The 21,717-nt window shown below is 39.5% G+C and overlaps 1 protein-coding gene across 4 annotated transcripts in view; it reads left to right on the forward strand.

Annotated features, from left to right (window-relative positions):
• Positions 1–21,717, forward strand: part of Atp7a (ATPase, Cu++ transporting, alpha polypeptide) — a 100,938-nt gene that overhangs the window by 42,740 nt on the left and 36,481 nt on the right. For 2 of the 4 annotated variants that reach the window (NM_001109757.2, XM_030251205.1), the window contains exons 3-5: positions 15,151–15,640; positions 16,126–16,851; positions 18,372–18,554. In NM_001109757.2, the coding sequence (NP_001103227.1) occupies positions 15,151–15,640; positions 16,126–16,851; positions 18,372–18,554 (1,399 nt within the window). The remainder of the gene's footprint in view (positions 1–15,150; positions 15,641–16,125; positions 16,852–18,371; positions 18,555–21,717) is intronic. The other 2 variants (NM_009726.5, XM_030251206.1) reach the window with 1 other exon arrangement.

The following is a 21,717-nucleotide window of genomic DNA, read 5'->3' on the forward strand; positions in this document are numbered from 1 at the left end:
AGCTTCTAGGGCTGGAGGTTGGCTTAGTGGTTAAGAGCACTGACTGCTCTTCCAGAGGTCCTGAGTTCAATTCCCAGCAATGACATGGTAGCTCACAACCATCTGTAATGGGATCTGATGTCCTCTTCTGGGGTGTCTGAAGACAGCTACAGTGTACTCACATACATTAAATAAATAAATCAATCTTTAAAGAAAAGAATAACTTATAATACTGGAATTGAAGCAATCACACCAACACCTTTGACAAAAAAGAATATTATTACACTAACTCCGATACTAAATAATCTATGTGAATCATTATTATAATTTATTACTACTACTACTACTACTACTACTACAATTAATTCTGTTTTAAAGAAGGAAAATCACACATTGTTGAGGCAGGAGTCCAGGAGTCTATAGACCAGTCTGGATAACATGATCAGTCCAAGTCTACCCCCAAAAAAGCAAAGAAAAAGGACACTGTTCAAATATGGACTCCAGTGTGGTAATATATGTGTGCTTTTTGTTCCTTTTCATTTGGTAAAGGGTCTTGTTGTGTCACCCAAAATGGCCTTGAGCGCAGGATCCTCCTGCCTCAACCTCCCCGAAGGGCTAGAATTATAGGTCTATAGATAGGTCATGACCAGGTTTACTTTTACCTTAATGCTGGATGAAAATATCTAATCTCAGAGAACGAGCTAGGAGTTTCTCTTTTATAGTATGGTGGTCATTTATGAATATGGTCGATATGAAATTTATAGAACATTATACGTCATTATTATTTAACATTCTTTGAGCATTAGCTTTCTCACTACACTGTGCTTCCAATTAATGTTCAGGTATTTGCCTTTTGGGCGGCAGGATTGCAGTTTGAATTTAGGGCCTTGCACATGATAGGCAAGAGCTCTATCACTAAGCTGTATGCCTAGCCGGTTATTCACTTTTACTTCTTTGGGGGGTTTTGAAAAGATATTGTGCTAGGCTGGCCTGGCAGTCTGGGTCCTAGTTGTACCTCAAACTATAAATCTTCCTCAGTTTTCAGAATGCTGGGATTATAGGCCTGGCTGTATGACTGCTGAAGCTCGGCTGTTAAAAAGCCTTCCCAACACTGTAGGGGGCGCCTGTGGCCGACCTTTCTATTTTTTGGTATTATATTTCACTTTGGAGGTGGCTATCAGGGCAGGGTCTATTCGTGTAGCCAGGCTTGTCATGGGCTTATAATATAGCTTAAGCTAACCTCAAAATTGTGTTTTATCTGTCTCAGCCTCCCGAGTGCTACGAGATGCTACGAGTATAGATGGGGGCTGCCCTGCTTGCTAGTTGCTTGACATTTTCTTAAGAGTATTTTTCATTGTTTTGTATATTTGTTTGAAACCTGGTCTATGTAGCTCAGGCTGACCTTGAATCTGATGTGCATTCAAGGCTATCCTTGAACTCCTGATTTTCCCACTTCAGTCTTCCAAGTACTAGGATTATAAACCTAAGCCATCTTGCCTGGCTAAGAATACTTTAATGAAGTATTTTATGAATTTATTTAAGAAGTGTTTCAGATATACAGAAGTAGAGAGACCAGTGCAAGAGACCCCCAGGTCTACGCTAGACCTTGCTGTGTGTTTGTGTCACATTGTTACCAGTTGAATTTGGTCAGCTGTTGTGCTCCTGCTGCAGTTGGTCTAGGCCTTCCTGCCTATTGTATGTAGTAAGGCAGAGCCCCTGACTAGTGCATTATAATTACTACTATATCTGTATGCTGATGGCTATTTCCATGCCTTTTGATTGTTTTTTATTTAAATGTTTTATTTTATTTTTTGTGTATGGGTGTTTTGTCTTCATATATCTATATCTGTGTACCATGTGCATGAGGTGCCTTTCAGGCCAGATAAGGCCACCAGATTCTCTTGAACTGGAGTTACAGATGGTTGTGAGGTGCCATGTGCATGCCAGGAATTAAACTAGTATCCTCTGGGATAGCAGTCAGTTCTCTTAACCACTGAGCCTTCCCTGCAGCCTCTGTTTTTTTTTTTTTTTTCCTTTTGTATTTTGAGGCGGGGTCTCTGAAGCCTAGTCTGGCCTGGAATTTGCAGTGATTCTCCTGCCTCTGTTTCCCAAATGCTGGGGTTAGAGGTGTGTGCCACAGTGTCTGGCTTCAAGCTTAATTTTTTTTTTTCGAGACAGGGTTTCTCTGTATAGCCCTGGCTGTCCTGGAACTCACTTTGTAGACCAGGCTGGCCTCGAACTCAGAAATCCGCCTGCCTCTGCCTCCTGAGTGCTGGGATCAAAGGCGTGTGCCACCACTCCCAGCTCAAGCTTAATTTTTAAAAGAACTAAACGCACATATTTCTGTATATGTGATATATGAATGTATGTGTCTCTGTACTCATAGAAGCTAGATATCTTCATGCCACTGTCTTCCTGAATGCTCTCCAACTTGAATTTTTAGGTAGGGTCTCTTAGAAGCCTGAAGCTTACCAGTTGGCTACATTTGCTAGCTTAGCACACCCCGGAGATTCTCTTGTGTCTTTCTCCTCAGTACTAGGATTACTGGTGTATGATATCATATCCGAATATTTATGTGGGAGCTGGGAACTGAGTTTGATAAGGGGTAAGGCTCCAAACCAAGGGAGCTATGGAGATGGTTCAATTGTTCCCGTCCTCGTTTAGACCTTACTCCTATCTCTTGTAGCCTTTTGAGAGTCTCAGCACTGAGATTAATTTATCTCATTTCAGCAGTTTCCCACACACCCATACTCCGCTGTCCTGCAGCTTAGGACCTCCATAGAGGTCAAGGAAATGAACAAAGAGCCCCTTTCTTGTCAGAGTGTTAAAGATGCCTGCGCGTGCTTGGGAGGAGGCAGGACAGTTGTTAAGATGAGGCTGGCTGGGCTTTATTAGCAAGTTCCAGTTTAAAATGGGTCACATAGCAAGACTCTGGCTCACAAAGAACTTGTTTGAAGATTCCTATTATCAGAACAATAGTATACAGAACGGTTTTCTTAACTATTAAGCTACAGATTGTTTACACTTGAGCATGTTTATTTTTTCTTTCTGCTGGAGCTTAATAAGTTAATTCCAGTATGTAGTGTTCTTGCTAGATTTTGTTTTCATTTGTTCAGTGCATCTGGCATCTTAATATTTGTTTTCACTGTTTAAAAATTTACCTTATAGTGATGGTTGTATATTTTGGAGGTTTTCTGTAATTTTGCTTTTATGCAGTACTCATTATAATGCTGTTGGAAAGTAAATGCCACTTCGGATTTTGATCATCTTGCTTCAATCCCAGAATGCTTTCCTGTGAGCAGTTGAGATCCACATGCAAACATTGCATTTTTAGACATACTACTAAGAGCAGATGTTTTTGAGATGGGGTCTCACTCTGTGGCCACAGTGCATAGCTATAGCTGGCCTCATACTTGTGGCAATCCTCTTGCCTCACCCTCCAGGGTGCCAGTTCACAGGTAGAAGCTTCCAGATGGTAATATTTTAAAAGGAGCTTTGTCCAAATATACAGCCAATTTAGCACATAGTTTAAAATTGAGGATTCAACCAGATTTCTTTTTATGAGAATATCGCTATTACATTGGATCTAGAAGTTTTGTGTAGCCCTAGATTATATACTTACCTGGTCTCTGCTTCATCTAAATCCTTAACTACGTAATCACCAGAGATGTCAGATGGTTTTGGTTTTTCAGAGAAATACAGGATTTATACATTATTGTCTATATATAATATTCTTGTTCATGATTCTTCTCGGCATCTTGAATAGACTGATTTGTTCACTTTGTTTTGATTACAAAATATCGACTAAGTGGCACATCATGATTCTGTTTGAATTTCCTTAACTCAAGAGTCATGTGAGAGTATTCATGTGTGTTTGGCTTCTCTTTTTTTGAATAGGGATCTGCAGGTACTTTTCTCCATCTCTTTGCTACTGTTGGTTAGAGCAGATGGAACAAACTGTGGGTTCAGCTTAGTATTTGCCTAGTGGGAAACTGTGTCCTGCTGCCCCGACTCTGATCAGCCAAGGCTAAACAGATAGCTGTCCTTAAGCTTCCCTCCTGTCTTACATTTGTGTTGCCTGAAGTTTTCTTCGCAGAGGCATCCATGTCAATACCTAGGCATGAACTTGCCATCTTCACATGCTTCAGATATAGATTTTTTTTAAAGCTTATTAATTTTCTACTTTGGCCTGATTCCTTTACGTTTTATCAACAACCCAGTAAGGATTAGTATGGCTGACTTTCATGTTCTTTGGCAAGAGAACCAGGTTGGAAAGGCTGAGAAGTGAGGGGGTAATTATCCCATTTATTTCCTGTGCTACAGGTTTCCTAAATACACTTATCTCCCCCAATAGCCAAATTTGTAAGAAAAAAAATGTTTACATGATATTTATGAATTATAGCTTTATCAAATTAGATGAATGCTTCGCGGTTTGTCAGTTAGGGAAGATAGCAAGTGTGCATCCTTCAGGCTTAAAGCTTTAAAATGAGTTCATTTCAATGAGTAATATGTATGGCACCTCTACTTTGTATATTCGTAAATGAACAGTTTTAGCTCCACTTGAGTTAAGGTAGCTTTGGTCCAGGAGGCCAGAACAGAAGCCAGATCTACACCTGTATCTGTGCTAATTGCAGTCAAGCCATTTAAGCACAGATGCTAGCCCACCTAATTTTTCTTCAGCTTGGTTACTTGCTGTCTACTGACAACTTACATATTTTTCCAAAACCTTTAACCCATGTCTAGTTACCTCTATTGAATATTTGTTTCTGTTAAAACATCTATACATAACTGTAGGTCTAGATTCCACTTAACAAAAATACTTATGCATTTAATTTGTTTTATGTATGTGTGCTTGAATGTGTGTGTGTGCTCCACATGTGAGCACACACTGGAAGAGACTGAAAGGATGTTGGGTTGGCTGGAACTGGAGTTACGGGCAGTTAGGAGCTACCCAATTGGTACTGGGAAGTGAATCTGGGTCCTCTGAAAGAACAGACGGTGCTCTTAACCTAGCTCTTCCGACCCCTGTACTGTTTCTTCAGGCAGAGTCAGATATACCAGGTCAGTCTCAAACTCAGTCTGTAGCTGAGAATGTCCTTGAACTTTTGATCTTCCTCTCTTACTCTGAAGTACTGAGAATATAGGCCACCATATTAGAGGCAGCCTTTTTGTGGTGTTACAGATTGAAAGTTAGGCTTTGTGTATGCTAGAAAACCCTCCATCCCCAGCTAGATTCTATTTTAATATTTTCAAGCACATTGCTATTTCACAAAGCAGGCTACCTGTGCCCCACTCAGATGTAAAATCGCTATTTCCACTTCTAATAAGGTCTGTTTAAAGCCAGACAAATGTAAGTGCATCTTGATTAAAGAGTAAAGGCGGAAGAATGGGACTGTAATATGAAAGCACTTTGGGAGTTATATGAATCCTAGTGATAGATCCTGATGGCTGTACTTTCCAGGGCACATTTGTAATTTGATTGCTGAACCTGAAAAGAAACACATCAGCCTTTTCCAACTTTGCCTCTCCTCAGTCTCTGTCAAAAGCTTCTTATTAAATAGGGTACATTGTGACCTTTTTCCCTTTCCTTTGAAAAAATATTTTACTATTAAGCCTTTAGACTCAGAGATTTATTGAGAAGTTAATGAAACTTTAGTTCAGAGCTTCTGTCTGCATTAACTTCCCTTTAAGACTCTGGAAATAGTCTCAGATGTGCTCGTATGAATATGTGTTTTGTTTGCTTGCTTTGAGACTGGGCCTTACTATAACCCAAGCTGGCTTTGAAATCGTGACCTTCTGTATGTTTGTATGCTTGCTTCACTCTGCCTGACTTATTTTGTTTTTATGTTGGAACTTAGCCAAAGGTTAAGAAGTGATGATATAGGTTCTCTTTGTGTAGCCAAGGCAGGGTTTGAGCTTGCCTCAGTCTCCTAAGGGCAGGGATTGCAAATATATGCTACTACGACGCCCACGGTCATGGTTTGTACAGTTTGCAAAAGCAATTTTAACAGTCTTTTAATAGACTACTGTCCTTTCCACTTCCTCTCTCCCTCTTAACAAAGGCTCCCTTTGTGTTGAATGGCTGGAGTATATATGAACGTTTGGATGATCTGAGGCTGGGCTGGTCGAGTTGGAGATATACTGAGCTAAGGTTACTAGGCTATTTGGCTTTGGGTGGTTGGTCCTTGGTTAGATCTTTTTAGTGAGGCTTTCATTAGGAATTATGGTATAGGAATGACTCCCTATCTGTTGTGCTGCCTCCCCAAGGATCTTAGCATGTAGATGCTAGGCCTGATAGAAAACTATAATTTTACATAAATTTATATCATTGTATATAACTATTTTTATAAAAAAATAAAGAATAGAATTACCTTAGAGAGTATATAAGATTAGTCACTGCACAAGGGATTATGAAACGCCCTGAAATCTTATAACTTATGTATGAAAGAAACTCAGGACTTTCCTCCAACTTGCCAGCAGCTATGAAAACTGAATGTTTAATTGTAATGCTGGAAAGGATCTTTCAAACAATGGCTGAACAAATATTCTAGGACTAGTGATGCTTAGGGATAGATACAGCATTCTGTCACCAGCATTATAGAACAGACAGTCTGCAGGAAAAATGGAATTATTTTATAAAATCATCAAGACCAAATAACTATAGTTGAAAGTATAGGTAAAGAAACTTAGTTATAGAGATGTTTCAGATATCATTAATTAAAATGTTAGTTTTATGGAAGTTTGTGACATCTTTTTCTGTGTTTACCAGACTGTCACTATGTAGCCTTGGATGTTCTGGAACTCTCAGTATAGTCTAGCCTCCAAGTCTTAGAGAACCACTGGCTTCTTTATTTCTAGTGCTAGGTACCACCATACCTGACTAAACCTTTATCTCTGGAAAGTTTATAATTTGTGTTCTTTCTCTCACTCACTCCCTTGCTCTCTCACTCACTCTCACACACATGTAGTAAAAAAAAAGATTTAAAAGAAGTTTGTAATTTGTAGTTTATTTGCATGTACGTGTGTGACAGGCTTGCTGTTTGGCTCAGGCTGGCCTTCAACTCTTTGTTTGTTTGTTTGTTTTTTATTAGGTATTTATTTCATTTACATTTCCAATGCTATCCCAAAATTCCCCCACACGCTCCCCCACCCACCCACTCCCACTTCTTGGCCCTGGCGTTCCCCGATACTGAGGCATATAAAGTTTGCACGACCAATGGGCCTCTCTTTCCACTGATGGCCAACTAGGCCATCTTCTGATACATATGCAGCTAGAGACAGGAGCTCTTGGGGGGGGGGGTACTGGGTATTTCATATTGTTGTTCCACCTATAGGGTTGCAGATCCCTTTAGCTCCTTGGTTACTTTCTCTAGCTCCTCCACTGGAGGCCCTGTGATCCATCCAATAGCTGACTGTGAGCTTCCACTTCTGTGTTTGCTAGGCCCCTGCATAGTCTCACAAGAGACAGCTATATCTGGGTCCTTTCAGCAAAATCTTGCTAGTGTATGCAATGGTGTCAGCGTTTGGAGGCTGATTATGGGATGGATCCTCGGATATGGCATCTCTAGATGGTCCATCCTTTTGTCACAGCTCCAAACTGTGTCTCTGTAACTCCTTCCATGGGTGTTTTGTTCCCAATTCTAAGAAGGGGCAAAGTGTCATGACATAGTACTACCAGAGGATCCCTCAATACCTCTCCTGGGCGTATATCCAGAAGATGTTTCAACCAGTAAGGAGACATGCTCCACTATGTTCATAGCAGCCTTATTTATAATAGCCAGAAGCTGGAAAGAACCCAGATGCCCCTCAACAGAAATGGATATAGAAAATGTAGTACATTTACAGTACAATGGAGTACTACTCAGCTATTGAAAAGAATGAATTTATGAAATTCCTAGGCAAATGGATGGACCTGGAGGGCATCATCCTGAGTGAGGTAACCCAATCACAAAAGAACTCACACAATATGTACTCACTGATAGGTGGATATTAGCCCAGAAACTTAGAATACTCAAGATATAAGATACAATTTGCTAAACACATGAAACTCAAGAAGAATGAAGACCAAAGTGTGGACACACTTGGCCTTCAACTCTGGATCCCTCTACTTGCGAGTGTTGGAATTACAGGCTTGTACCTCAATGGCCCAGTGTAACTTGTAATTTTTGTTTTATATTCAGACTACTTATTTTTGTATAGAATTTTGCTATTTGTAGTTTTATGGGTTTTTTTCCTTATAGAGGTGCCTCCAATTGTTTGTCTCAGAGGCCCTCAAAAGTGGATTCATTTCTTCTACGCACCATTTATAAAATGGTGTCTGCCTTTGTCCAGACATAATTTATAGTCAGAATGTAGTTCAATATGGAAATACACAAATCCTGATCACTTTTCAAAGAATTTAAAGGTTTAAATTTTCTGGATCATAACTTGTGAGGTTATATATACCATGTTGTTGGTGTCTTTATGTGTAAATGATGCAGGCCCTTACACATGCAAGACAAACACTCTAGCACTGACCTATATCTACAGCTTCTGGGAAGCCAATTTTAAAAGCAGGGTTGGGAGAACAAAATTCGGACTAAGTCAAGGAGTCCTTGCTAGTGTTTGGAATGAGGTAATAAAGCTGTGATGTTGAAATGAGTGAGGCTACTCTATTGAATCATACAGCAGTGGAAGACATTGAAGCTTTAATTCAAAGAGAGTGGAGAGCCAGGAAGTCTCTAAATCGGAAATAAATGGAATATCATTATTTACCTTTTTAGCTTTAGCGTTTAAATTCATTCTGGGAATTTTGTCTGAAATTATATTGTTATTGAGTATAATATCTCTGCTTGTCCTGCTAGAGCTATCACAGTAGACTTTAAAGGGATTAACCTGAAGTTTAATTGAATCACCCCAGTGGTCTGCTCTAAGGAAACATAACATGGGCCGATAATGTGAAGATCTTTCTCTGCGATTGTTTGGCCTTTTTGAAGTGGGAATGTAATCAAATTTTCTTAGATACAAGAATTGAATGGCTGCAAAGGTTAATGCCTTATTAACCTGGAACTTAGCGCGCTAACTTTTGGAGTTTGTTCCCCCTTTATTCTCTTTATATAGAGTAGCCCTTAACAGTGACCCCGGGGATCTGGGGAGATGGCTCAGTGCGTACAGTGTTTGCTGCACAAGCAAGAGAAACAGAGGACCAGAGTTTGGGTCCCTTGCACCCATGTAAATCCCAGGTGGGCGTAAAATGAAGTGGCGAGTGCTTGAGGACAGCGGTGGTGGACGCTGCCATCCACACATGAGTACATGTACCTGCAAGCATGTGCTCTCACAAATGGGAACACATAAATACATATGCATTACACACCATGCACATACTGGAGAAGGATCTGCAAGTGCTAGCAGTTAGAAAAGTCCTCCTGTGGTTCAATAAACGCATTCCTTGTTCCTCTTAGGATTACTTAAGGTTTTTGTTAAAAGGGAGCACGCACACTGGTTGTTTTTCAAACTGATGCCCTCTTACCAACACTGTATATATTAGGATAAACCAACATTCTGATTATTATAAATATTAGTGAATAGGAACTGTAGAACTTACTGTTCTTGGAGAGGACCAGAGTTCAGTTCCCAGCACCCATATGTTAGCTCATAACTGTCTGTAACTCCAAGTTCAGAAAATTTGATGCCCTCTTCTGGACTCTGTGGACATCAAGCATGCATATGGAGCACACACAATGCCAGGCTTACAGTCACATAAATAAAAACAAAGAAATCTTAAAAAATATTGATCAGTAATCATGCGTCCACAAAGACATTGTCAGTTATTCAAAGACACTTAGGTTCGGAACTCTAGTCCAAAAATCAAAGAAAGCTCAATTCCAAGGTAAAACCTAGCAGTAGAGAAATGAAATGGTATATTTCTCTTTTATACTGCCGCATTTGAATTTTTATGTGAATAATTATGCATTTATTGTATACTTTTGAAGCAATTGAAATCTATTGGAATGAGATTTAACAAATTACTCAATTTATAAATAGCTTACTCTGTGAAAAGCACTGTGTGTGTGTGTGTGTGTGTGTGTGTGTGTGTGTGTGTGTATTTGTACAAATCTAGGAAATCTCTGTCTCATCTTAAAATATTTGAAGTTTTGGATTGTTTTTGGATTATTTTCTTAGTTGTAAAAATTGCCTTTTACAGGCTCATAATTGCTGTAAGTGGTAACCTTTATTTTGATTGTTCGAATAGGATAAATACTTGCTGTTTGGGTGTGTCCGTGCATGCATGAGAGACAGACAGACAGATACTCATGTGTGAAGATTAGAGGACAAGTCGTTGGATTTGGTTCTCTTCTTTCATAATATAGGTTCTGGGACTCAGTTTTGAGTTGTTATACTTGGTGGTAAGCACCTTTATCCACTAAGCCATCTTGCTGGCACAGTTTTAAGCTTTTATAGAACAGCACAGCCAAAAAGAAATATTTTGTGTGGTATACTCAGGAAACTAAAGAGATGAGATGATTTTTAAAGGTTATCACTTTTTTATATTGTCTAAGAATAGAACATACAGACTTATGTAATTATGCAGTTTACATAGAAATTGTATGTAGAGAAATGTGCTACATCTGGATTTCTTCCCTCTTCTCTCTCCCTCCCTCCTCTCTCCCTCTGTCCGGTCTATGTTTCTTGGTTTCTTTTCTTTCTTGATAGAGTCCCACTGTGTAGCCCCAGCTGACCTGGAACTCACTATGTATTCCAGGTTGGCCTCAAACTTGCATTGCACTGATTCTTCCTCTTCAGCCTCGTAAATGTTGGAATTGCAGGTATGAGCTACCATGCCTCGTTTTATGTCTGGATTTCATGTTTAACACTTCAAGAGACTTACAAAGTTATAAGCACTGATATAAATTATATGAACAGTTACCCCTGTCTCTAAATTGTGGTGGTGATAGCCTCAAACTCATGTAGTATAGGATGACCTTGGAGCCGCAGGCCTTCTGTCCGCAGGCGGGGGCCACTGCAGCTGTTGTTGCTAAGATCACAGAGTACCATTAGTTCGCTTTCCTTTGTTCTCTCCACTCCTGCCTTCCAACCCGGTTGATACTCCTCTGTCTCTAGTGCTTCCTGTGCTCATAATCCGTAGGCTGTTCTGATTACATTCAAAGGGACTCGACGTAATGGAAATTAGTGTCTCTGCAAACAAAAACAACAGCAGTGTTTCCTAATGCAAAATCCTGTAGTGCCTTTGGCTCAGTGTGGGGAGTTGAGGGGGTGTTTTAGGAGCACATGAGAGGAGCCTGTGAAAGGAGAGCTGCTCAGTCACAGAATCACCCTGCTGCCAGCGAGTTCCAGCTCTCCACAGCCTCGCCTGCCTTGCCTCACCATCGTGTCTCTAGCAGCACTACAATGCCAGGTGCAGAATGAACACTCAGTAACTATTTGCTAGGTAAATAAATGCCGACTGAGTACCCAAGGTTTTGGCACTAAAAACTCTCCTGTGGTGATTCTCAGCTACTGCGTGACCTTTTTCTCAAAAGGAAGTTTTCCTTGCTTTGAAACTTTAGGCTTCTAAAGTCTCTTTATGGTGTTGGGAATTGAATCCTGGTTCCTTGAAAGAGGAGTCAGTGCTTTTAGTCATCTTTCTAGAACCTGTATGTTGTCTTTTAGGGCAAAGTCTTACTATTGGTTCAGGCTGGACTATAATTTGCATATAGCCCAGGCTGACCTTGAACTCACAATCTTCAAACCTTATCCCCCTGAATACAGGAATAATAGGAGTTAGCTTTTATTTCTTTGCTTTTTCATGAAAAATGTTATATGATATAATCTAAAACCAATATAAATTATTTTCCCATTTATATTTTGGATCATTTACGCTAGTGCTCTCTTCTAAAACTTAAAAAAATGGCTAGTTAATTAGAGTTATATGAGCCCTAGGATCCTCCGTGCCATGATAGCATTTCAATCTTTGTTTTGTTTTTTTGAGACAGGGTTTTTCTGTGTAGTCTTGGCTATCTTGGAACTAACTCTATAGAACCAGGTTGGCCTTTAACTTGGAGATCTGCTTACCTTTACCTCTTGAGAGCTGAGATTAAAGGTGTGCACCACCATTGCCCAGCCATATTTCAAATGTTTATCAAATGTATTGTTATCAGTTACAAAGCTAAAGGAAGAAATAAAAAAATAAGTTTATTAAAATATGCAAAGGGAGTTAGAGAGATGGCATAGTTAAGAACACTGATATGATAGCCTGGGGATGAAAGAATTGTTCTATTATGAGTTCTTTTGTACTTTATCTTAGTGGTAACAGAGGTAGTTCTAAGACATGCTTGAGTGTTCTTACCATCTATCTGTATCTGTATCTGCAGAGCATGTCTTAGAACTACCTCTGTTCCTCTTTTCCTCATGCCCATGTCTACATTCAGAGGTTGTATTATACTATTCTTGCAATTGGAGTAGCATCCTAGTTGGTATTTCTCCAGCCACCCCATCATCTTCTATACTGCTTCTGTAATAATTCTTCTCCAAAATACAGATCTCATGCCTTCTTCCTGTGTGACTTTTTCATGGCACTCTATTACCACTAAGATAAAGTACAAAGAACTCATAATAGAACAATTCTTTCATCCCCAGGCTATCATATTTTTCTACATTTGTGCTTCTGTTTGTCTGCAGTTTCCTCATATGCCATGAATCCATTTGTCTTTTAGTACATATTATTTCCTCTGAGGAGCCTTTTTGAGCTGTAGTCTCAGGGATTAATGGTTAACCACCTTCTCTATATTCTCTGTCCCAGTGTTGATCCATGTGAGTGTGTCATGTTCAGCATTGGGTCCTAAGAATCCCATTTCCTAGCACATATATCAAATGCTTGGTAAATATTAACTGTTCTTTGTTTACATTTATTTTATAACTCATTTGTGCTACAAAGCACTTTCTTACTTATAAAAACCCAGGAAGGTAATAGGCCATGTCCTTCCCCTACCCCTGTGTTTGTGGGTTGGTACTGGGAAGTCCATCTATGGCATTATATCTGGGACCTTGTGAATGGAAAGCATCTACTCTACCACTGAGCTATACTTTCATCCTTTAATTAACATTTTAAAAAAGATTAGACTTCATATTATCTTGTGTTTTATATTTTAAAAGGGTTTTTTATTTATATACACAGATGTGAGGGCTCATGGATGCTCAAAGGCCAGAAGAGAGCTTCTAGTATCCTCATCTATCACCTTCTCACTTTCCCTTTTGAAGGAAATTTCTTCTTACATTTTTCTCAGCTATTGAAGCCAGCAAGCCCCAACAATCCTCTTGTCTCTGTCCCACTTTGAGCTAAAGTAACAGATATGTGTGGGGTTCCTGGAATGTTATGTAGATGCTGGGATATGAACTCCGGTCTTCATGCTTGCACAGCAGATGCTCTTAAGTACTGAGCCATTTCTCCAGCCCTACCTTTCATTTTCTATAGTAGTCTCATTTCCTGTATAACCTTTTAAATATGTATAATGTGACACATTGCAGTAATGTGACACATTACTTAACATATATATACATATATATGTAACTTATATATATACATATATGTAAGTAACATATATATATACATATAATACAGTAATGTGACACATTGCAGTAATGTGACACATATAACCTTTTAAAAATGTATAATGTGACACATTGCAGTAATTTATGACAAGATATGTTAGGAAAATATAGTCCATAGTCTCTTGTGAAATTCTAGCATGTGCTTGTTAGTGCACATAATTCACAGGCCTGACTGGTACCACATGGAGCCCACACATTGCTCTTTTTGGAAGACATTTTGTGTGTCTTTCCAACAAGAGTAGCAAAGGTGAAAGCTTCACTGAGAAACCACTACTTTCTAGTGCTGTTATTTATTTCATTCTTGAGTGTTGATTGATAATCTCTCCTTAAAATGCATTTTATTTTTAAATTTTATTTTGTTGAGATTTTGTATATGAGTATGGAATTTATCTCATTTCCATCACCTTCTCTCCCCTCACCATTTCTTCCAATGTCTCCCTACACTTCTCAAATTCATGTCCTCTTCTTTAATTATTATCGCTACATGTTGTCATATACATACATGTTGCATGTAGCTTTAGCTACCCTGCTTAAGCTCCAGGAACAGACTGCGCTACTAGCCCCCACCCAGAGAATATTGCAACCACAGATGAAAACCACACACACACACACAATTGTTCAATTTCAACTTGCCTTTTTTGGCACAATTGCTGGGCTTTATTTATCTCCTGGAGAAGTGTGCCCTTATCAGTACTCTCAGCTCCGTACCTCTCCACCTGCCCTCAACTTAGTTGCTCAGTTATATCTAGTCTCTGCTCAACACTCCCAACTTCTTACCTGTAGGAGTGGCCGTAGCCATGCCATCTGAGATCTCACATGGCTGGTCACCTTTTCTCCCTCAGAAGCATGGTGAACTCTCTCTCTCCTCCCCTTGTGTCTGTCTCACTTGCCTGTGGGGACCCAGAAGTCCTATTTATTCCTTCGGCTCAGCAATTGGCCTATGGCTTCTTTACTGATAAATCAAGAACCAACTGGGGAACAGGACCTTAGCATCAGACCCACTCCTACACACACACACACACACACACACTTCTTGATCAGTCCATTTAGTGTTGTTCATATGTTTAGGGACCACCTAATGGTTCATATGACCACCATCCCTAGAGAAGACTGATCCTCAACTCTCTGCAACAATTAGCTGATTGTATCTCTGCATCTAGGGGTAGGGCCCCGTAAGATTTCTTTCATCCACACTGGTATGTCAACTGGTATTGTCGTTATGCAGGTCTTGTTTAGGTTCCATGGATGCAGCTATAAAAATTTTACCCACTCATATTCAATGTTCCCTGAGCTTTAGGTATAGGATTTATGTTACAGATGCATCAGTTGTGGATGAGGACCTCATGGTACTCATTTTGACCAGTTGTTGATTTCTGTAATTGTCCCCATCTGCTGCAGAAAAGAAAACGTCTTTGATGAGAAGTGAGAGCTACACCTAGCAGGGAAGGCCAGCATGTGAACTAAGTGTCTGGAGCTAGGCATTGGAATGTGAAATGGCTCAGGAGGACTTGGTTCTTGATAATTGATAGTCTTAATTCCTATGTCATACAGCTGAGTTAAACTTCTGAAATTTCTTTCCCAAAGGTTTCACTAGAAGAAAAGAGTGCAACCATTATTTATGACCCTAAACTTCAGACTCCAAAGACCCTCCAAGAAGCTATCGATGACATGGGCTTTGATGCTCTTCTCCACAATGCTAACCCCCTCCCTGTCTTAACCAATACCGTGTTCCTGACTGTTACTGCTCCACTGACTCTGCCTTGGGACCATATCCAAAGTACATTGCTCAAGACCAAGGGTGTGACTGGTGTTAAGATTTCCCCTCAGCAAAGAAGTGCAGTAGTCACCATAATTCCATCTGTGGTGAGTGCCAGTCAGATTGTGGAGCTGGTCCCAGACCTCAGTTTAGACATGGGAACTCAGGAGAAAAAGTCAGGAGCTTGTGAAGAGCACAGCACGCCTCAGGCAGGGGAAGTCATGCTGAAGATGAAAGTGGAAGGGATGACCTGCCATTCATGTACTAGCACCATTGAAGGAAAAGTTGGAAAGCTGCAAGGTGTTCAGCGCATTAAAGGTAATTTTTTTTTTGCTCATTTTATAAAGCTATTCTTTGTTTTGATCTTTAAACTTTCTGCTTTCTTCCCAAGTATGAGTTTCAGATCCGTGGGCCTAGAATTGCTTCCTGCTTCATTGAAGTTAGAAGTGTAGCATAGTCCCAGGATTAATGTCAGTAAAGTTAATGATTATAATGAAAGGTTATGAGAGTTGAACTTCAGTTTAGCAGGAAAGGCACTGTGGTAGTGATTTGTGGAGTTTAGGCTTCCTGAACAGGCTGCCTTAGGCATATTTTATCTCTAATATATTTGTACTGGAGTGATGCAGAAACATGGAGACCATAGGAGCAGTGGTCATGTTGCTTGTTTCCAAAGTATGTCAATCCCATTTTCTGAAAAGCACAACAACATCTAAGGAAAAGCATTGAGAAGAGTGAGAAAGAGCGATTGACTCTGAAGGGGACCAGGAATAACTAACTTGAATATGTTTCTGTTTTATAATTAGTGTCCCTAGACAACCAAGAAGCTACTATTGTTTTTCAACCTCATCTCATCACAGCAGAGGAAATAAAGAAGCAGATTGAAGCCGTGGGTTTCCCAGCCTTCATAAAAAAGCAGCCGAAGTACCTCAAATTGGGAGCCATTGATGTTGAGCGCCTGAAGAACACACCGGTCAAATCTTCAGAAGGATCTCAGCAAAAGAGCCCATCATATCCCAGTGACTCCACAACCATGTTCACCATAGAGGGCATGCATTGTAAATCGTGTGTGTCCAATATTGAAAGTGCTTTATCTACACTCCAGTATGTAAGCAGTATAGTAGTTTCTTTAGAGAATAGGTCAGCCATTGTAAAGTACAATGCAAGCTTAGTCACTCCAGAAATGCTGAGAAAGGCAATAGAGGCCATTTCACCGGGGCAATACAGAGTTAGTATTGCAAGTGAAGTTGAAAGTACCGCCAGCTCTCCCTCCAGCTCATCTCTTCAGAAGATGCCTTTGAACATAGTTAGCCAGCCTCTGACCCAAGAAGCTGTGATAAACATAAATGGCATGACTTGTAATTCTTGTGTGCAGTCTATAGAGGGTGTAATATCAAAAAAGCCAGGTGTAAAATCCATCCACGTGTCCCTCGCAAACAGCACAGGGACTATTGAATTTGATCCTCTACTAACCTCTCCAGAAACCTTGCGAGAAGCAATTGAAGACATGGGATTTGATGCTGCCTTGCCAGGTAATCATCACTGTTTCTTTGATATCTTTAACATTTTTTCTGTTCCTATTTTGTTTCTTCATTTGGCTTTTAGCATCAAGAAATGATTCACAGTCACTGAAGTTTCACCTTTTTTGTGATAGGTTTTACTATGTAGCCCTTGCTGTTATAAATCTCACTATATTGACCAGACAGTCCTTGGACTCACAGAGATGGCACCTGTCTCTACCCATTTAATGTTGAGATTAAAGACATGCACTACCATACCTGACTGAAATTCCACTTCTTACAGAGGAGTCCTTTGGCAATAGTTACGAGTGTGTAAAAAATGCCTAAGGATATCATGAACCTAAAAACTTTTTTTTTTTTTTTTTTTTTTTTTTTGGTTTTTCGAGACAGGGTTTCTCTGTATAGCCCTGACTGTCTAGGAACTCACTCTGTATACCAGGTTGGCCTTGAACCCAGAACCTAAAAACTTAAAGGCACAATTGGGCGTGGTAATGCATGCACTCATGAGAAAGGGGGAGGCAGATCTCTGAGTTTGAGGACAGCCTGGTCTACAAAGTAAGTTCCAGGTAGCCAGAACTTCACAGAGAAACCCTGTCTTGAAAAACAAACAAACAAACAAACAAACAACAAAAACCCCACACTTGGGGGCTGGTGAGATGGCTCAGTGGGTAAGAGCACCTGACTGCTCTTCCGAAGGTCCGGAGTTCAAATCCCAGCAACCACATGGTGGCTCACAACCATCTGTAACGAGATCTGACTCCCTCTTCTGGAGTGTCTGAAGACAGCTACAATGTACTTACATATAATAAATAAATAAATCTTTAAAAAAAACCCCACACTTAAAAGCAGACCAATATGGTGGTTACGGTTTTGTACATTTTGTATATACATTATACATAAAGCTATGTGAGAAGGCTAGAGAGATAGCTCAATGGTTAACAGTATTTGTTATAATTATTCTATTTTGTTATCAGTTGTTGAACACTTATTATGCCTCATTAGTTAATTAAACTGTATCATATGTGTGTGTGTGTGTGTGTGTGTGTGTGTGTGTAGGTGTGTATACACATACAAATACACATACATATATGTATACATATACACATAGGTGACAGCACTATTGATATTTTCATGCACCCACTAAAAAGTATCTCCTGTAGATAAAGGAAGATTCCCTTGATGCCAGGGTACAAATTGTCAGCATGATAAGGCTAGTTAAATACAAGCACAAGAACTGTCTAGTAACTGGTTATTTTCTACTCGGGGTTGGGTTTGGAGATAATAGCTAGAAGAATCTGACATAACTAAATTTTTTGTACTCACTTGAGTCAGATTTTCTTGGGACCCCCCTGAGGTGGACAGTAAAGAAATTCAAAGTCAGTGTTGGGAATGGGTAATAACAATATATTTGTTGAGAGCTTTTAGGACCTTGCTGATTTTATAGAAATGCATTGGCAGGCCTAGAGGTGTGGCTGTGACTTTTGACAAGGTGTAAGCTAGAGAATAAATGAAAAGAACCTTTCTCTCTCCAGCAGACATGAAAGAGCCACTGGTAGTGATAGCTCAGCCCTCACTGGAAACACCTCTTTTGCCCTCAAGTAATGAGCTAGAAAATGTGATGACGTCAGTTCAGAACAAGTGTTACATACAGGTCTCTGGGATGACCTGTGCTTCTTGTGTAGCAAACATTGAACGCAATTTAAGACGAGAAGAAGGTAAGTGTTGTTATTTTTATGTCCCTTATTTCCAGATTCTGTCCAATCTGTGTTTTATGGCCATGCTTTGAAGTCTTTCCAAGGCTTCCTTCCCAAAGATCATCCTTGATGAACAATACATCCCTGAATTTCTGGAAGTTTTTAATTAGTGTTATTTCTTTTACAATCCCATTTTAGTGCCAGTGAAATCTACTAAAAAGTTTATAGCAGAAGGAAATACATAGCATTACTATTATGAGCCATGGCTATAATAGCCTTTAAGAAACTAAATTTTTTGTTAAAGCTGTTTTAAAAAGTGATAATGAATAAGTTAGGTATTGTCTTATCTAGATTAAACAGCAGAGCCAAACCATATTTGTGTAGAATTATATTGTCTCCTCTAGCAGTTTGACCTCTGATCTTTCCTTGTAAGATCCAAGTTGCCTAGTACTGTGTATTTTAACTTCAGGTTACAAAATCTTTGAAAATCAACACCACTGTTTTTCTGTAGTTGCTCAAATGTTTTAGTCTATAAATTTATATACATTTTATAGGTATATCAATAATATAGCATAGTACCTTAGTTAACCGTATAAATATATGATTATGTTTAATGAGACCAAAGTCTTAAGTTTGGTACTTAGGCTGCCCTAACCCTAGATGCCTTGATGATAGATGTTACTCACAAGGGCTGAATAAGGAAGTAGGGATTAATGTGGGAAGCATATCCTGATAGTTGAGGAAATAAGTTAAAGTATAATTAACACACCATCCTTTACGGTAAGGCCAGAAGATTGCTTTTTATGAAATATAAGGCACATGTCTTTGGTTCATTGTGGTGTCTGCATTCAGTTGTCTATGCATTGTTCATTTCAGCCCCTGAGTTTCCTGACTGAATATGGAGTCAAGGCTTTGCTTGATTCACTAAAAAGGAAAAGAGTGGCAGAGGCAGACAGATCTCTGTGCGTTTGAGGCCAGCCTGGTCTGTACAGCCAGCTCCAGGACAGCTAGGGCTACATACTGAGATCTTGTCTTAAAAAAGAAAAAGGAAAGAAGGGAGAGAGGAAGGGGATAAATGAATGTTGCTAAGCAGATAAGCTCAGAGGAAGCTCGCATAGTTCCTGTTTGTTTTGTGAAAAAGAAATTTCTATATTACCCCCAAAATGCTGATCCCAGTTATAATTGTCTTCTCAGGACCGTGTGAAAGCTAAATACATGCCTGGATAGTAAGTGACATTCCTAGCTCCCATTTTAACATTTGTTAATTCTCTCTGTTAATTCCACACTGTCCTTCTTACCACCTCTTATTTAACACTGTTGGCCTTAGCTCGTGTAAGTATGCTTACACGAGTAATGGGCTTACTTAAAAAGACATCGCCCAAACGTTCTAAGAGTGGAGCTCCATGGCACAGCACAACTGACTGGCAGTATGTACCATGCCTAGCCTGTGTGAAGTTTGTTTAATTCTCAGTATCATTCCTGAGATGGAAAAGAGCTCTCACTATGTTTGAGAGGATTTTTTTTTTAAATTAAAATTATTGCTTTTTGGAATTTGAATGTAATATTCTGTTTTGAGTCAGGCTACTAAGTATATTCAACAGAAGCACAAAGATTTATTCTACATTCTCTCTCTCTCTCTCTCTCTCTCTCTCTCTCTCTCTCTCATTTTGGTTTTTCAAGACAGGGTTTCTCTGTGTAGCCCTGGCTCTCCTAGAACTCGATCTCTAGACCAGACTGTCCTTGAACTCACAAAGATCTACTTTTCTCTGCCTTCTGAGTGCTGGGGGTAAAGGTGTGTGCCACCACACCTGGTCCTACAGGTCTCTTTATACTAACACTTTCTTTGAACTGATCAGACTTCAGAGCCAACCTATGGATTTTTTTTTTAATTTTTAATTTTTCCCATTAACTAATTAATTAATCCACTTTATATCCCTATTACTGCTCCCCTCCTGATCTCCCCCTTACAGTACCACCCCCTCTCCTTCTCTGAGAGGGTGGGACCATTACCCCCCACCTCCTCACCCTCCACCCCTGTATCTTAGATACTGAACTGCCAACCAAAGAGCTGGACCTAGACCTATGAATTCTTGGTCCTAATTTCTTAGGTATCTTCCAAGTTCCATAGATTCCTAGAGAGAGCCATTTTTTGTTGTGTGCTGTTTCTTATCTTCCTGGCAGTCATAGCTATAGCTGGCCTAGAGAAGTAGAAATTATTAACCAAAGTTTGAATCTGAAACAGCATTTCTTTTTGTAGTGAACTTATTTACATTATAAAGAAGTTATGTTGCACCTTTTGAGGTTAATATGAGATAGTAAAACTTGAGAATTTTTAAATGACTGTCATTTGACAATACTATGATGTGTATATTGGTATAGTTTTAGATTCTTGACTATATTTACAATGACTTCCCAAGTGTATAAATTCCTTTCTCTTAGAAAGGGAATTGGTGTTTTGTTTTGTTTTGTTTTGTTTTGTTTTTTTCAGACAGGATCTCATGTAGACCAGGCTGGCCTCAAATGCTTTATGTAGCCAAAGATAGTCATGAACTCCTGATTCTCCTACTTTTACCTCCTAAGTGCTAGGGTCACAGGCCACTGTGATCTTTTTTATGGGATGCTGGGGATGAAACACAGGGTCTCATGTTCTAGGCAAGCAGTCTCCCAACTGAGCTACAGCCCAGCCCAGGGTTTTTTTTTTTTTTTTTTTTTTTAGTTTCTAAAAGTGTTTTCTTTCTTCAATATAGAAATTTGTCTCATTATATTATATAGATCTTATTTGGATCCTAGTTTAAGAATATGGTTTTAGATGTGAAAATGATGTTTACGTGGTGTGTGATTGAACATCACTCATATTAAGCAAATGTTCTACGATTTTGAGTTTGTAAGAAGTCTATCTTTTGGAGATGCATATTTAAAAATTTGCACACAGAGTGATAAGATGTTTGGGATTTGCTTCAACATCATCTGGGTAGAGGGAAGTAGACTCAGTAAGAATTTAGATAAATAAGACGCAGTTGCTGTGGCCATTTGGGAGGCAGGAAGGTAGCTTGTATCTAGGAGTTCTTTGTTAGCCTGAGTAACAGCAAGATTCTGTCTCTTAGAAAAAAATATAAAAAGATGAGCCAAATATAGTGGTGCATATCTTAAATCCTAGCACCCGGGACACAAAGGCAAGCAGAGT

The sequence above is a fragment of the Mus musculus genome, chromosome X (genome assembly GCF_000001635.26).
Source record: "Mus musculus strain C57BL/6J chromosome X, GRCm38.p6 C57BL/6J".
Classification (NCBI taxonomy): Eukaryota; Metazoa; Chordata; class Mammalia; order Rodentia; family Muridae; genus Mus; species Mus musculus.